The sequence below is a fragment of the Athalia rosae genome, chromosome 4, assembly GCF_917208135.1.
Source record: "Athalia rosae chromosome 4, iyAthRosa1.1, whole genome shotgun sequence".
Lineage (NCBI taxonomy): Eukaryota > Metazoa > Arthropoda > Insecta > Hymenoptera > Athaliidae > Athalia > Athalia rosae.
Genome location: NC_064029.1, coordinates 946,047 through 960,394, shown reverse-complemented (window position 1 = coordinate 960,394; position 14,348 = coordinate 946,047). Strand labels below are relative to the sequence as shown.

The 14,348-nt window shown below is 38.5% G+C and overlaps 3 protein-coding genes across 15 annotated transcripts in view; 2 read left to right on the top strand and 1 right to left on the bottom strand.

Moving 5' to 3' along the window:
* LOC105687551 (protein qui-1) overlaps nucleotides 1-1,244 on the top strand; it is a 74,663-nt gene extending 73,419 nt beyond the window's left edge. For 8 of the 11 annotated variants that reach the window (XM_048654601.1, XM_048654594.1, XM_048654596.1 and 5 more), the window contains one exon: nucleotides 73-444. In XM_048654601.1, the coding sequence (XP_048510558.1) occupies nucleotides 73-371 (299 nt within the window). In that variant the 3' untranslated portion in view covers nucleotides 372-444. Of the gene's footprint in view, nucleotides 1-72; nucleotides 445-728; nucleotides 762-1,029 lie in introns of those variants that run through there. The other 3 variants (XM_048654602.1, XM_012403296.3, XM_048654603.1) reach the window with 3 other exon arrangements.
* A 485-nt stretch (nucleotides 1,245-1,729) lies between these two features.
* LOC105687480 (popeye domain-containing protein 3-like) lies at nucleotides 1,730-4,096 on the top strand. 3 transcript variants are annotated; one of them, XM_048654616.1, is made up of 8 exons: nucleotides 1,731-1,920; nucleotides 2,304-2,438; nucleotides 2,517-2,698; nucleotides 2,771-2,902; nucleotides 3,073-3,225; nucleotides 3,341-3,485; nucleotides 3,546-3,720; nucleotides 3,797-4,096. In XM_048654616.1, the coding sequence occupies exons 1-8, from the start codon at nucleotides 1,863-1,865 to the stop codon at nucleotides 3,810-3,812; spliced, it is 996 nt and encodes a 331-aa protein (XP_048510573.1). In that variant the 5' UTR covers nucleotides 1,731-1,862; the 3' UTR covers nucleotides 3,813-4,096. The 3 variants fall into 3 exon arrangements, with proteins under 3 accessions (XP_012258567.1, XP_048510573.1, XP_020708884.1); XM_020853225.2 differs by having other exon boundaries at nucleotides 2,771-3,010; XM_012403144.3 differs by lacking the exon at nucleotides 3,797-4,096 and having other exon boundaries at nucleotides 1,730-1,920; nucleotides 2,771-3,010; nucleotides 3,546-3,724.
* A 4,521-nt stretch (nucleotides 4,097-8,617) lies between these two features.
* LOC105687471 lies at nucleotides 8,618-10,414 on the bottom strand. Its single transcript, XM_012403136.3, has 2 exons — nucleotides 9,473-10,414; nucleotides 8,618-9,397 (listed from the first exon to the last, which is right to left on the bottom strand). The coding sequence occupies exons 1-2, from the start codon at nucleotides 10,001-10,003 to the stop codon at nucleotides 8,639-8,641; spliced, it is 1,290 nt and encodes a 429-aa protein (XP_012258559.2). The 5' UTR covers nucleotides 10,004-10,414; the 3' UTR covers nucleotides 8,618-8,638.
* Nucleotides 10,415-14,348: the final 3,934 nt, after the last annotated feature.

Sequence of the window (14,348 nt, the reverse complement as noted above, 5' to 3'; positions counted from 1 at the left end):
ATATTTGTCGAAGAGTGTTGAAATCGTTGGCTTCCGCCTTGAATGTTCTGGTCATTAACAATTTCCCAATAGGTATAATGGTTGCCGCTGTTGAAGAGCGTCTGAAACGCCGGTTCAGCGTAAGCGCTTCAATGGAGGAAATCAGTAAAGCTGGACTCGCTGGTTCGCAGCCTGGTTTAGGCCCCGAACAGGCAGCTCTCGCACAATCCCAGCATTTCGATCAGCTGGAGGCCCTATGGAACAAGCAATCACCTCCACCGAGACCAAGAGGTCTTGGAAGAACGCTTTCGAAACAGAGTTCACTTCAAGCGACACGAATATCCGATTCGGAGGAAGAAGGTAGGCGAACAGTTTCCTGCGTCGCCTCCTAAGATTACAGCGATATTTTTATACATGCATTAGTGTACATTTTACGTTGAAATAGAACAAAAAAAGACAATGAATCATCTGTATTTATGTTGATATATTTTAACACAGCAACCGGTTTCACTTTAATTTGAGCTATTATTTGCAATATTCTACTGACATTAAATATTTCGTTATCGCAATTTCAACCTTTCGTGAATCTAGATGGTAGAATTGGAAAGCGGACTAGATTTCACGATAAACTGTTTCCAGGTATCGAACGGATTCCCCTCATAGTACATGCACCGCGAATAATCGTTTCACGCGATTTAAATTTTATTTTACACAAGAGTACTGAAATGTTGATGTTCTAATTTCTGTAGCATAAGCCACAGGCACCCACGCATTGCATGGTTGTGAGTATATTTTCATCCACGTTGTATATGATTTATTATTACCATGATTATCATCACTAATCAGCGATGAAAAAATGTTGGTTTTCGCATGGGGTCATCCACTGCACGTTACGCGCGTCATTCGATTTAGAAACGTTAACAGAATAGATTTTCTCCACCTGTAAATTCTCTGTAAGTTCTTGTGTTTCATTGGCTGAAATGGCGGCGATAATGCGAGGGTCAATTTATCCGAATGCTTTCGGACTCCAAGATAACTTGTACTTTTCAGATCTACCCGGATAATCCATTACTCCAGCTGAGCAGCGCCACGCTTTCTTCGATATATACTCAGAAGATTGAGGAACATCTTCGGCCAGAACTTACTGATTCCTTCCTCGACTATCATTCATTGTCAGAAAATCTATCGTGAAAAACTCGTCTCATACTATCACTACTGCAATAACTAAAATGTAACTCTGCGTAATAAAGTTATATCAAAACTTCCGATCGATTTCACGTTTACTGTTACCCAATTGAAAATTTACGTCGTTCATTTTAGCAATAAAATATATGATTAGGAAATTATCCGATTGCTAGAATATTTTATCAGACCGTTAAAAATAGGTGAAATTGACAAAGTCACTTCCAACATCACAAAAATTACCTAATGACGTTTTAGAAAGTAATTATTGTAAATCTTCATAGAGTTGAGATTTGTAGTATTGAAAATCGGAGATAGTGAAATTTGGATCACTTAGCATTAAATTCAAGAGAATTCATAACAGAAGCAGGGCTTGATGAGCGTTGATTGTATTCGCCAATGTGATTTGGAAAGTTGATAAATTATTCATAAAAAAGAGGTAAACACTTGGAGTAACATCAATCTGCCAAAGTTGAAAAATGGTACCAGTTTTTTGCGGATTCCTTCGGAACTGTTGAGAGGGTGTAGCGAATCGATTCGAAGAGACTCGAACATGCGCCCTTGGTTTTTGACTGCGCCCTCGCCGAGGGTGGTTAATTCACCCTAGCGTCCGACCAAAACAAACCTCTCACGACCGAATGGCTTAATAATAAATACCCGATAGGGCTTGTTTTTTTTATTTATTTGTAATTTTGTGCAACATGAGTCCCAGTCTGGGACACGATCCTCTGCCTTCGTATAATATAACAGCACACTATGGTGAGTAAAAAATTCTATAACCTGATAACATACCTACCCTTGTTAAAATAATCAAAAGGGTTCGTTGAAATTGACATGACAATAATTTCATATCTACTTTCAACCGAGTAAACTCCTTACGTAAATGTTATTTTAGATCGATGATTGTACGGTGCCATGGATGTGATTGACGTTGTTCAGTTTACTACCCTTATTATATAAATGCATTTGCTACATGATATTTATCCAAGTTGAATATACAAGTATATTATAGCGTAGTTTAACACGAACGCTGAAGAAAGGACGTAGCTTTCAGAGATTACGAGATAATTGTCTGAAATTAATAGTATTAAAAATGAGCTCGATTATTTTCAACTGATGTTAAAATATTTTTTCTCTCAAAGCAAACGTTGCTATGTGTTTATGGCAACAACCCCAACATATCCTATTTCAATTGGCAAATTTCTGCTTTGCCTTATCCTATTCGGCGCCGTCTTCGAAAAAGGGGATTTTATTCATGCACTCGGTTCTCATAATTGGTGAGTGTTTGGATTCGGTATAGATAAAATTTTTAATACCCCGGATAGATTTGATATTCACGATCATTTCTATTCTAGGATTTATACTATTCTCTGGGTGGGCATGGCACGTTATCTGCGCACCCGACATCTTCTCCTGGAATTTCACTTTTTTAATACTGAACATAGGACAGCTAGTTTACATCGTCTACAGGATGAGACCCATCAAATTTGATCCTGAATTGGAGGAGGCTTATCACACGTTGTTCTATCCATTTAAGGTAATTGTTTCATAGAAACCAGAGTTGGATGACCGAGCTCGATTTTAAAAAGTTCATTTTTCGTTAAAACAGGTCTCGCGGATGCAATTCAAACGGCTGGTGTCTCCGGAATTTGCAACAATAATGTCTCTCCACGCCGGCGAGGCCTACGCGATGCAAAATTTAACCAGAACTGACCGTCTGGGCCTTTTACTCAATGGCAAGGTGAATGTACTCAGCGATACTAATTTCCTTCATCCAATTCTACCCTGTGAATTTCTGGATTCACCAGAATTTGAAAGTTCACGGGCGTCGGTCGACGAGAAATTTAAGGCAAGTTTTTCGCTCTAACGTAACACGCAACTCACGTGATTATATTACAAATATTTTTCCAGGTTTCCATAGTCGCCGCCAGTTCCTGCAGGTATCTGTTCTGGCAAAGAACAGCTTTAGAATACCTTCTGGTCAAAGAAGCCTACCTTGCAACCGTTTTAACTACTCTGGTAGCCAGAGATATTGCCACAAAACTTTATGCCATGAACAACAAAGTGAGTTTGGGGAATAATGAAATAAATAAGGCGTCTGCAAAAAATGTCATCTTTCATCGCAAATGTGCTTTTACTTCGCTACTCGATCCCGTTATTCAATAAAATCCCATAACAGATTGTTACAGACAAAGGTTCGCACTTGGACATTCGTCTTCCGAGCATAAGCGCTGGATTAGGTATCGGTGGGGAATACAGAAGCCCAAGAGGATCGAGACAGGCCCTAATTCGTCGCAAGGAGTCAAAATTGGCGTCGAATAATGGTAAACATCCATTGCCGATTACTCGAATTCCAATTTGTTGACTTTTTTTTATTATTCCAGTCGGTGGCACGAAACCCAAAGACCGAGCGGTGGGGAATAATTTGACTAAAAAAGGTGCACCCAGCATGGAACCTCTTCCAGAACTTCCATCGTGCGACGATCTGGCTTCCAGTGGGGTCGAAAGTTGGCTGGATACATCCAGCAAGTATCACAGTTGCGAAGTTATAGACGAAGAGTAAGTAGGGCGAAAGAAAAATTTCTAACGACGGTCAGTTTGTGTATCAAATATAAGATTTTCTTTCTCTTCTCAGTTTTCAGTTCAGCTAGATCGGAGACTCACGGCGAATGTATCGGCTGCGAGAAAAATGGCTTCCTGGTGATAAAATTATGGCTAGAGATTATCAGCTAATTGATCCAAGTATGAAAAACAATTATCCGTTTTCGTACAACGCGCAATTTAAATGTTAAGTGTATAAAATCGGATATTAGCGGTATTATTTCGGGTATAGAAGACCCAGAATATAACGACGTGTATGAGTATATTAAGTTTAAATTACCTTTCAAAAGGGGGCGACGACGAAAGTTGGTCAAACTTCAAATATAGTTCGATAGAGCAAAATTCAATTATTATTAAATGACTAGGTTGTTGACTGTTTTAGCATTATCTAGCAAATTACGCTTTCGAGTTTTGCAATTCGGGCAGATGCCAGAACTCGACTTGATTCTCGATGATACGATATGATTACTGAAAATCCGTACGTGCGACATTATCTAAAGAATAATTATCGAAGGATCGTAAATATTATTAATTACTCATATAAAATTAGGCAATCGAATGGAAATGCAGGACAGGTTTAGTGAGATTCGAGACGTGCTTAATTTAAAATAAATCATAAACAATAGCAATAAAAATGAAATAAAGTTTATACGATACAAATATATTGATTATATAGCATATATATTATTATAATGAATAAGAATCGATCGTTGTTAAGTTTATTTAAGATTGTACCATAACAATATTATTATACACAACAGATTATATCTCCTTGATATGTACGGTAGTTTATGGAATTATTCGCACATGTAATAATTACTTCATTTATAAAAAAAAGTTGACTCAGTATTTTTTTTTTTGAACCGACAAATCCGTTCATTCTACAGAGAAGTAAACGAGCGATGAACGCAGGGTGGGTACACAACTGCGAATAATGCAACGGTATATTCCGAATATGAAATATTTACCCTCCTATGCATCGGAGTCAGAACTATTTCTGTAAGGTTTTTCAGAAGATATATCAAACCCCTCTTGAAATTTATCGTATCGGATATGGTACATCCATAGTTCAGATTTCATAAATTTATTACTCTTGGTTCGATCCTTCCTCCGGAATAGAAGGAGTTAGCCCGCTGGTGCTACGAAATAGGAATATGTTACACCGGCCGAGGGAAATCAAAACTGAAACGAAGACAGTCCAAACAGGGGATTTTGTAATATTTTGTTTTCCAAAAAATTCTAGTTATATACAACGCAGAAAACCTTTTCAGTTATAACGCGATGGAGGAATGACCCGGAGGTCGAATTATTGTGACCTAAGTGCAACGGTGTCGTACGTGGTGCACGTGAGATTTTTATCTTAATATTGACCGAAGATTATGAAAACTGCAGGTGAACGTATAGTACGTTATAATACGCCACCACGAGATAACAGCTTCTCTTCCGCTTGACGTCGTCAGTTTTCAAGTTATATCGTTTGGTCGAGGTCTATAGGTATAGGAACTTGGGAAAATTGGTAAGTCGAATCTAGGGCGCTTGCATCATTTTACCTTGTTTTTATGGGTGCACGTGACCAATTTCTCCAACTTCCGGTTCGAGGTGAACACATTGAGATAATAACCGCTTCTGCAGGAAGGTTCAAAGTGTTGTTAAATGAGCTCAAAGAATAATCGCGCGTTGATCTCAACCGTTGTAACATGACCTGCACGACTACGGGCATGAATCCAACTATTTGAAAAGCTCGTATAGATACCGCAGCCATTTTATACGTGTACCCTTTATGCAATACGTATACCCGTAGTTATACACGGCGAAAATCGCTGCACTTGGCGGTAAACCAAATTTTCAACGTTGTACGACCAACTGCACCCAAAAAGCTCTTCTAATTTCTTTGATATGAGCCCTAGAAATCATACGGGCGCGGCCTTATCACATTGCATTTTCGCATTCCACTCGAATCTTCTCCAAGTTTTTAACTTTTTTTCTTCTAAAGGACCGCAATATCGATGAAAACTCAAAGAGTGGATTCCAAATCCGCTACATCGGTACATCCGTATGGCTGTAGTATAATATAAACGTTTACAGGTTTATCCGTTCGAGGAGCTTTTTTGGTACAATTATGTAGTTTTATTCGGTGCCAAACAACCCCGCGAAGTTTTACGTTATCTTGTTCTGCCAGGTGAACGCACGAATTCACGATTTGTAGAGTAGGTACGTCGTAAAATAAACTTGGCCTGGTCTTCCTTCTGTTATGCATGAATCAAATCGATTTATGGAACGTAGTGTGCATCGGATATTATTTCGTTTCATGCTCCATCGTGAGCGTATACTTTATTTTATTCTTCTGAATTGGTTTCTACTGTTAAACCGGCTGAAATAAAACCGTCTCAACAGAAGTTACCATACCGATCGACTTTCTTGATTCAGAATTTCATTCGCTTTCACACTCTGATACAATTAATGAATCAACGCAGGAGCTTAATTTTCGGCTTATCTCCAAAAAGGGTTCGGCAGGATTGAAAGACGCACCTCGTGAAACTGTATACGTCTTTAAAATAATATTTAGCTAAAATCCCACGTTGAACCTAACGCATCAGCTTGTGCCCTGTTTACCCCTTTAACGACCTCCGAGTCCATCAATCAAAGTCAAAGTTCAGACTTCAGGTATATATTGTACAGATATATAATTATAGCTGTATATCAAGCTGCAAGCTCGGATTCACTATTGTAACGATGACTATCTATCGATACATCGCGTACACACTGACAGAAAACAAACATTCGTTTCGTTTACCGGAATCACACAGACGATCACCTTCAAGTCTATATGTGTTGTATTACACCCCTGTCAGTGTACCGATACCGGTATAAACGACCGTATACGAGGTCTGGGAATGAGAAAGAAAAAGGAAAAAAAAAAGAGAACCTGTCGGTCTTGACACTGTAGTGATGGAGCAAACGTTTCTCATTGTCAGTATAAAAGAGAAAAGCTCTAGCCCGATACGAAGAAGGTGGTGTATGCCTCAGTAGAAAGACCGCACACGTGCTGATAAAAAATTAGATGACTCAAAGACAAATGGTAACTGTATTCTTAGAAAATTTGCATATTTCTATTTCACGCTGTAGTGTGGGTAATCGTGGAAATAATTATTTTAACGGTACAGAGTTAGATAACCGTGTAAATATTTGATTGAAATGACAAACGCAAGATTTCGCAGCAATATAGCTATACGTACGTAGATTGTAACCGGATATAATTCAGTTTCAAGCATGCTAAACACATTCGAAACCCTCGTCGGTTGGGGTAGAATCCCCTTCGAATGTCCTCGCCAGCTCTATACAATTATTTTGACGAGATTCTCGACTACCCGGTGTACTGTTATACAACGGATGAGTTTTTGAATAACGTGCAGGTAGATAACTTCGTACCTATAGTTATAGAATTACATGTATGTACTTGAATGAAACGGGCCTCCCCGCGTGACAACGACACGCATTTCGTAGTACAACGGTACCACTCTTGTTCCTTATCGATTACAAGTACAGATGCTACTTTGTGTTCAACAAGACTCCTTTGTGTCACGAAACACTAAGCGCAAGGGTGGTAGAAGCGAGGAGTGTGAGGGTGGGCCATCTCTTTACCGGGATTACCCGTGAGGAATGAAAACTCGACAAAATTATTATATGGGTAATAAAAATTCAATGTAAGACTACGGGAAATGCACTTTTTTCTCATTCCGATATTATCTTTCGTGGTTTAAAACTGATGATCATACTTCTCGTACAGACCTAATACCTCACCAATTTGTTCGACGAAATTCTCTACTAGACTTCGAGATATTTTTATTCCCTCTGCCAACGATGACTTCGAAAAAATGTAGTACCCTATTACTTTATCTTCTCTACATCTAGTCTGTACATTAATTGTGACCGGAGAATAGAAAGAATCGCGGAAAAATGTGGAGAAGTTTTTGGCAATTTTTATCGAACGATTAATAGGGTAGTATTCTCATTCCACTGGAGAAAAAATAAAAATTGAAGCTAGGTAAAGAGAATATACATTAAACCGTGTCAAAGAAAATTCTTTTCTTTTCTCTTGAATAAATATATCTGACGAGTTTTTGTACCGCAAAAAATAAATTCCCGCGATATCTCGAAAAGTGAATAGGGGGGTCCCTTTTCCCAGTTACAATACATTGAAAAAAAAATCACTTCAATTTTTAAAATAACTATTCATAAAAAAAAAATTTATCATTTCTGTTTTGATTATCTTGTAGGAAATTAAATCCTCTACAAATTGGTGTTCTTATAGTTTTTCACCTAAACTCAAAAGAAACAAAATTACGGAGCATCAAAGCAGAGAATAAAAATTCGTCATTCTTATGGAAAATGACAATTGTTCTCAACGTTCAACAATTTAATGTTTCTTTCTCTGCTTTGACGTTCCATAACTTTCTTTCTATTGAGTTTAGATGAAAAACTATAGGCACCTATTTTGTAGAGAATTTAAGTTCCTGCAAGAATTTAGTAGAAAAAATTGTAGCAAAAATTTTGTGTATAGTTATTTTAAAAATGAAAAATTGATTGATTTTTCAATATCCCAAAAATTGAGGGGTAAGCAATTTGTGAGATATCGAGGGGGGATTTTAGGGGGACTTGTTTTTTTGCGGTGGAGAGACTTTAAGGATATATTTAATCAACAAAAATTTTTTTTTTTCACGCGGCCTGATATACATGTGTAGATGCTCGCATACTTCGTATAATGTGTAGAAAGCAAACGTTCAATGGTCGGATCAGTGGGAAGTCTGATCAGTGTAAATTCTAGCGAAATTCAAGGGTCATAAAAGTCTTTGAATCTTGTCGAAAAACTATTCATTTATTTCTTCTCACGGAAATCAATTGTAATATTGGAGCATTCGTTGAAAGTCAAAGACCCATTTTTAGATGTTGAATCCTGTAGAATTGTGATATTGGAGCAACGGTTAAAAGTTAAAGAGGCAGTTCCGGGTGTTACTATTTTGGCGATATTTGCAACATCATTGGAATGTTTTATTCGTTTCGTAGAAGATGGTAATTCGAGAGTAGAATCTACTACAGAACTGTTACAAGCGATAGGAGTTGATGGCTCCATGTCCCCTGACTCGGTAATTCGTTTGAAACTTTCGTTTCTATCATCCGGCGAATCGTCGTTATGTTCCTCTGCCGCTCGATTGGATTTCCATCCAATGTGATTTGTCAACCTTCTTATATTCACTCCAGTATCTGCAAGTAGAGTGGCTGACGTTCGCCGAAAACTATGTCCAGTGTAGTCTTTTGGATTTGACAAATTTAGGAATGCAGCAATTTCCTTTGGCATATTACCAAATTTATGAATCCCAATAACTTGTTGAGTACATTTGCCATTTTGATAATTTAGAAAAAATCTATTTGTTGCTGCATCAGGTGGACGAAGGGCCTTGTATTTTTTAAAAATATCATAAAAGTTTTGTATAACTAAGAAAGTTCTCTGAACATTTGTTTCTGCCTGTGGTATCGTTATTACTGCCATAGTGCCGGTGTCATTGATGTCGCTTGTCGTTATGTTACAGAGCTCTCTCCCTCGGCAGGCTCCAGCCACTCCGAAGACTAGAGCAACCTGAAAATGAGATGTTGTTAGTAATTACAGTAGAGAGTGTCTTTACACGACAAGTATGTATTTTTTGTTATTCACCTTCGTTGCTAAATATTTCATATCTGGAGCTTTATTAAGAAATTCTTCCACATCATGCGAAGTCAACACCTTCGATTTCTTGCTTTTGAATCCGGTTGCCTGTCGTTTGAGGAATGCGGTCAAATTCGTATAACTGCTGATATCAATATCATCTCTACTGATAATTGTACTTTTCAACATCGAATACTGTGACCACAAGGTAGATGGCTTAAGAGTTTTAGATAACTCATTGAAATAAGTCATCAGTACGTTTTCCGAAAATGATGTGGTATTTTTTTTTTTTCTCCATTCGACAAACTTATCATAAATGGACTCGTATCTTGTACGCGATTTTGCAGGCAAGGTATTTATTAATACATGTTTCGTCTCATCAACAAAATCTGATGGTGTGCATTGATCAGTCTCATCTTCACTCGAACTCATCATAGTTTCAGCGATATCTGGTATTATATATTCATCCTCACTTGCACTCGTGTTATCAATGATGTGTGGTTTGATATCTCGATGAACTTCATCCTCGCTCGAACTCATTGTACTTTTCGATCAAGATGCACACCATACGAACGACAGAAAATAATTAACATCGATTGGAGTTACTTAAATAATATTGATCATCGATCCTCACAATGTCAACACTGTTGCCCAAGCTTAGCCGAAATGACAGCACGAGAAGTAGACTGAGTTCGAATGTACGCATGCGTTATTTTTAATTTTATGGACACTTTACTGATCCATCTGCGATTTCACGCCGTTCGGGACATGGACTTAGAGAGAATGGACATTACAAATCGTATCCTCTGTCACATGGGTCGAAGATCGGTGATTTCGATGCATGGAGGTAACTCAATCTTACCTCCATGTTTCGGCGATTGAGCGGTCTACTAACCATGGTCCGTGAGATGCAAGCGAGGAGAGTGGAGGCAGCGTTTGAGTAACAGGGCCTCTAGAAATGCCTTTCCACAATGTATTCTGTGGTCTTTCTACGCCATATTCGAGCAGGTTGTACGCGCGAAAATTAAATACGCGGTTGTCTTACAATAAGATATCGCTTCAGTCACGGATATGAATGAAAATAATCGAGTAACATTAGAACACCATAGATACCTCTATGAAAAAGATTGTTCTACTTTGACGTAAATTTTGAGACAAATATGAAGCTACTGGCCTACAGTTTTTTGGGGCAAAGACTGAAGTATTTTGGAATTCAATTTCAGGATATGTCCTTCATTTTTACATTTTAGGGCGATAAATGGGCAATATCTCGTTCAATTTGAAAAAGAATCATTTGGCTCCCAGATTTGGATGCCTGAGATTGAAATACATAACAAGACCCTATTAAACATCAAGAAAAATTATCTAACTTCAACCCGAATTTGGACAAATATCTAAAACTCACTTGTTCGCCCGCTTGGTAATTTTTCTAAGTAAAAAGTGAAGTATTTGCAGAAATTTACCAGGACTGTATACCGCTATATTCTGATCCAGAAACACGACTCTGTCGAGTGAATTGAGCTAGAGTCAATATTTTCTAAAATGACTCAATTTTTTCACAGCTTCATTTTACGTTTATCATGTATACTCACCTCTGTTTGATTTTTTTTTTAGGACATAAAAATGCAAGCTATGGAACAGCCCGACCCCTCATTAGGACTACGATGCCCTATTCGGAGCATCTACGGAACCTATCATCATATGTGCGGTGTGAATAATTTGTTACACTAAGTTGTGCATTACATTTTTGACGAAATATCAAATACCTATTAATGGATATTCAATTTTCGAAGATACTGATAATGTAAATTTGGATAGAAGTATTTTTTGGGACTCTGTGTGTATTATGGATAAATCATGATGAATATGTGAACCTGGTGTAAACGTTTTAATATTCAAGATGATCACGAAAAAATACACATATGTATCTGTGAAAATAAAGCTTTTATATGCATAACAATGTACCGATATATATTTCCGAAAGTTGATTTATCAATAAACCTTGATCGCTAGCAATACAGTATTGTTGATTTACTATACATCACAACTTCCCATACCTAATTCACCGAATGAGCTAGACATCATATACTTGGATGCAAACCTAATCACATGCATTCATGCGTATTCCGTCATTCAATGATTTTTCGATACAAATAGGAAAGCATGCATAATTTTAAGCGCTGGAATCTAGGTCCCGGGAAATGAAATTAGGGCTGAAAAATTTTCTGGGTATCAGGAGAACAGAAAAACCGAGGAGGTATTCCGAGACCTGGTGCATCGTCATGTGCATGCCTGCGATCCACTGTATTCAATCCCAACACGATAGAGAGAGAGCAACTGATGCATTGCAGGACCAACTGCATGTATGCCTGTGTCTCTGATCGTTCAATCATGCTTTCAACCGGAAGTGATAATGTAGATCTCTAGATTGCCGGCCCTGAAAATTGAAAGTTTGCCGAAAAGTGGAGATTTGTATCAGGAGAACAGGAAACCCGAGGAGGTGGTCCGAAACTTGGTGCCTCATCATGTGCATGCATTCAATCCTTCATGGTTATTTCTAATCTGATAAAGAGAGCGACTGATTCTTCGCAGAACTAACTATATGCTGCCTGTGTATTTATTTATTCAATAAATCGTAGATAAAAGAGAAACAGAATAATTTCCAGCTTTAGAACAGCGTTTTCGGAGTTTAGAATTTGGGCTGAAAAATTTTCTGGGTATCAGGAGAACAGAAAAACCGAGGAGGTATTCCGAGACCTGGTGCATCGTCATGTGCATGCCTTTGATCCACTGTATTCAATCCCTAAACGATAGAGAGAGAGCAACTGATGCATTGCAGGACCAACTGCATGTATGCCTGTGTCTCTGATCGTTCAATCATGCTTTCAACCGGAAGTGATAATGTAGATCTCTAGATTGCCGGCCCTGAAAATTGAAAGTTTGCCGAAAAGTGGAGATTTGTATCAGGAGAACAGGAAACCCGAGGAGGTGGTCCGAAACTTGGTGCCTCATCATGTGCATGCATTCAATCCTTCATGATTATTTCTAATCTGATAAAGAGAGCGACTGATTCTTCGCAGAACTAACTATATGCTGCCTGTGTATTTATTTATTCAATAAATCGTAGATAAAAGAGAAACAGAATAATTTCCAGCTTCAGAACAGCGTTTTCGGAGTTTAGAATTTGGGCTGAAAAATTTTCTGGGTATCAGGAGAACAGAAAAACCGAGGAGGTATTCCGAGACCTGGTGCATCGTCATGTGCATGCCTTTGATCCACTGTATTCAATCCCTAAACGATAGAGAGAGAGCAACTGATGCATTGCAGGACCAACTGCATGTATGCCTGTGTCTTTGATCGTTCAATCATGCTTTCAACCGGAAGTGATAATGTAGATCTCTAGATTGCCGGCCCTGAAAATTGAAAGTTTGCCGAAAAGTAGAGATTTGTATCAGGAGAACAGGAAACCCGAGGAGGTGGTCCGAAACTTGGTGCCTCATCATGTGCATGCATTCAATCCTTCATGATTATTTCTAATCTGATAAAGAGAGCGACTGATTCTTCGCAGAACTAACTATATGCTGCCTGTGTATTTATTCATTCAATAAATCGTAGATAAAAGAGAAACAGAATAATTTCCAGCTTTAGAACAGCGTTTTCGGAGTTTAGAATTTGGGCTGAAAAATTTTCTGGGTATCAGGAGAACAGAAAAACCGAGGAGGTATTCCGAGACCTGGTGCATCGTCATGTGCATGCCTTTGATCCACTGTATTCAATCCCTAAACGATAGAGAGAGAGCAACTGATGCATTGCAGGACCAACTGCATGTATGCCTGTGTCTCTGATCGTTCAATCATGCTTTCAACCGGAAGTGATAATGTAGATCTCTAGATTGCCGGCCCTGAAAATTGAAAGTTTGCCGAAAAGTGGAGATTTGTATCAGGAGAACAGGAAACCCGAGGAGGTGGTCCGAAACTTGGTGCCTCATCATGTGCATGCATTCAATCCTTCATGATTATTTCTAATCTGATAAAGAGAGCGACTGATTCTTCGCAGAACTAACTATATGCTGCCTGTGTATTTATTTATTCAATAAATCGTAGATAAAAGAGAAACAGAATAATTTCCAGCTTCAGAACAGCGTTTTCGGAGTTTAGAATTTGGGCTGAAAAATTTTCTGGGTATCAGGAGAACAGAAAAACCGAGGAGGTATTCCGAGACCTGGTGCATCGTCATGTGCATGCCTTTGATCCACTGTATTCAATCCCTAAACGATAGAGAGAGAGCAACTGATGCATTGCAGGACCAACTGCATGTATGCCTGTGTCTTTGATCGTTCAATCATGCTTTCAACCGGAAGTGATAATGTAGATCTCTAGATTGCCGGCCCTGAAAATTGAAAGTTTGCCGAAAAGTAGAGATTTGTGTCAGGAGAACAGGAAACCCGAGGAGGTGGTCCGAAACTTGGTGCCTCATCATGTGCATGCATTCAATCCTTCATGATTATTTCTAATCTGATAAAGAGAGCGACTGATTCTTCGCAGAACTAACTATATGCTGCCTGTGTATTTATTCATTCAATAAATCGTAGATAAAAGAGAAACAGAATAATTTCCAGCTTCAGAACAGCGTTTTCGGAGTTTAGAATTTGGGCTGAAAAATTTTCTGGGTATCAGGAGAACAGAAAAACCGAGGAGGTATTCCGAGACCTGGTGCATCGTCATGTGCATGCCTTTGATCCACTGTATTCAATCCCTAAACGATAGAGAGAGAGCAACTGATGCATTGCAGGACCAACTGCATGTATGCCTGTGTCTCTGATCGTTCAATCATGCTTTCAACCGGAAGTGATAATGTAGATCTCTAGATTGCCGGCCCTGAAAAT